At 22.3% G+C, this 1,357-nt stretch overlaps 1 protein-coding gene across 1 annotated transcript; it reads left to right on the top strand.

Annotated features, from left to right (window-relative positions):
* Positions 1–308: 308 nt before the first annotated feature.
* Bm1240 (Uncharacterized protein) lies at positions 309–938 on the top strand (the record flags this gene model as incomplete). The annotated part of the gene is made up of 2 exons (XM_043078320.1): positions 309–479; positions 837–938. The coding sequence occupies 2 exons, from the start codon at positions 309–311 to the stop codon at positions 936–938; spliced, it is 273 nt and encodes a 90-aa protein (XP_042934254.1).
* Positions 939–1,357: the final 419 nt, after the last annotated feature.

Raw genomic sequence — 1,357 nt, forward strand, 5'->3', positions numbered from 1 at the left:
ATGGTGTGACACGACAAGTAGCAGAAGCAAGTAAAAGAAATTTCAATCACATAGCATTTTCAATGTATAATTTGTAGGTTACTAATTCTTTTAAATTATTATCACAATTTTTGCATCACATTATGAGTATTTAAATTTATATGATTTTTGCATAAAATTCACTTGTAATTAATTTTACCTCATCAAATTAATTGAAAAGAAAAAGAAGAAATTAAAAAATGAAATTGTTTGAATATTTTTAAGAATTGAAACATTTTAATGTCTTATTCAAAAATTTCAATTTTTCTTCAATAATTTAAATCATTTTCATGAGTGGAACGGAAACGCAATTTTGCAAAACTTATTTAACTGATGAAGTTTTTCCTGTTGGCGTATGTTTTTGTCGTACCTACGACATTAGCGCACCTGCATGCAATAGTGATCCAAAAATGATATCAATGGCTAAAAGAATGCTAATCATAGAGGCAACTAATCATTATGTATAGTTCTCTTTACTTCTCGATTAATACTCAAATTCAAATACTTAATTCATTTCTTATATATTATATTCATATTTAATAAATCATTGAATATATTTATAACAATGAAACATACAAAATATTGATTATTTAGTTATTCGGTTTTTTGCATTAATTTGATTACTTAATTATTCAAATTCAGTTATTCAGCTTCAGTATTCAGTTGTACAATTAGATATATTTTAAAAAAAGATTAAAATTTCAAAATTATTTTATTTATTAAAATTAGCTATCAATGATACAAAACTTTCCTTTTTTTTCCAACAAATGACATAAATCATTTGAATTTAAAAAAAAAAAAATAAAATTTATTTGCAGTCACGTTTTGTATATCTTCATAAATTGAATACAGCTGGAAATTTATGGTGTCTCTCGAGTCCATTTTATGCAAAAATCATTTTTGATGGTTACTTTCATTAATAATTTTATTCATATCAAATATTATACATATAATATTGATAAATGAGACGAGAATAATTCACTTCAAAAACTGACTTAATTGTTGTTTTTGAAAAAGTAAATAAACTAGCTATATTATTAATATCTAAATAATCAGGTGATAAAATACCTTCTAACCATGTCAAAAAGACATTAAGAAAAGTTGAAAAGTTCAAAGTTAACTTACTAAATAAGAATAAACAAAATCCCTTACTTAATGTATGATAATTATAGAAAGAATACTGTCGCAAACATTTTGTTCGTAAAAACGAAATATGAAAAACGATAAAAATTACAAATAAAAAAAGAATAAAAATTTTTTTTAATATTTCTAAATAAAAGGAAGCTATTATCAACTCATAATATACCTATACCAAATATAATTGAATAATAACTAAATT

The sequence above is a fragment of the Brugia malayi genome (genome assembly GCF_000002995.4).
Source record: "Brugia malayi strain FR3 genome assembly, contig: Bm_v4_Chr2_contig_001, whole genome shotgun sequence".
NCBI classification, from domain to species: Eukaryota; Metazoa; Nematoda; class Chromadorea; order Rhabditida; family Onchocercidae; genus Brugia; species Brugia malayi.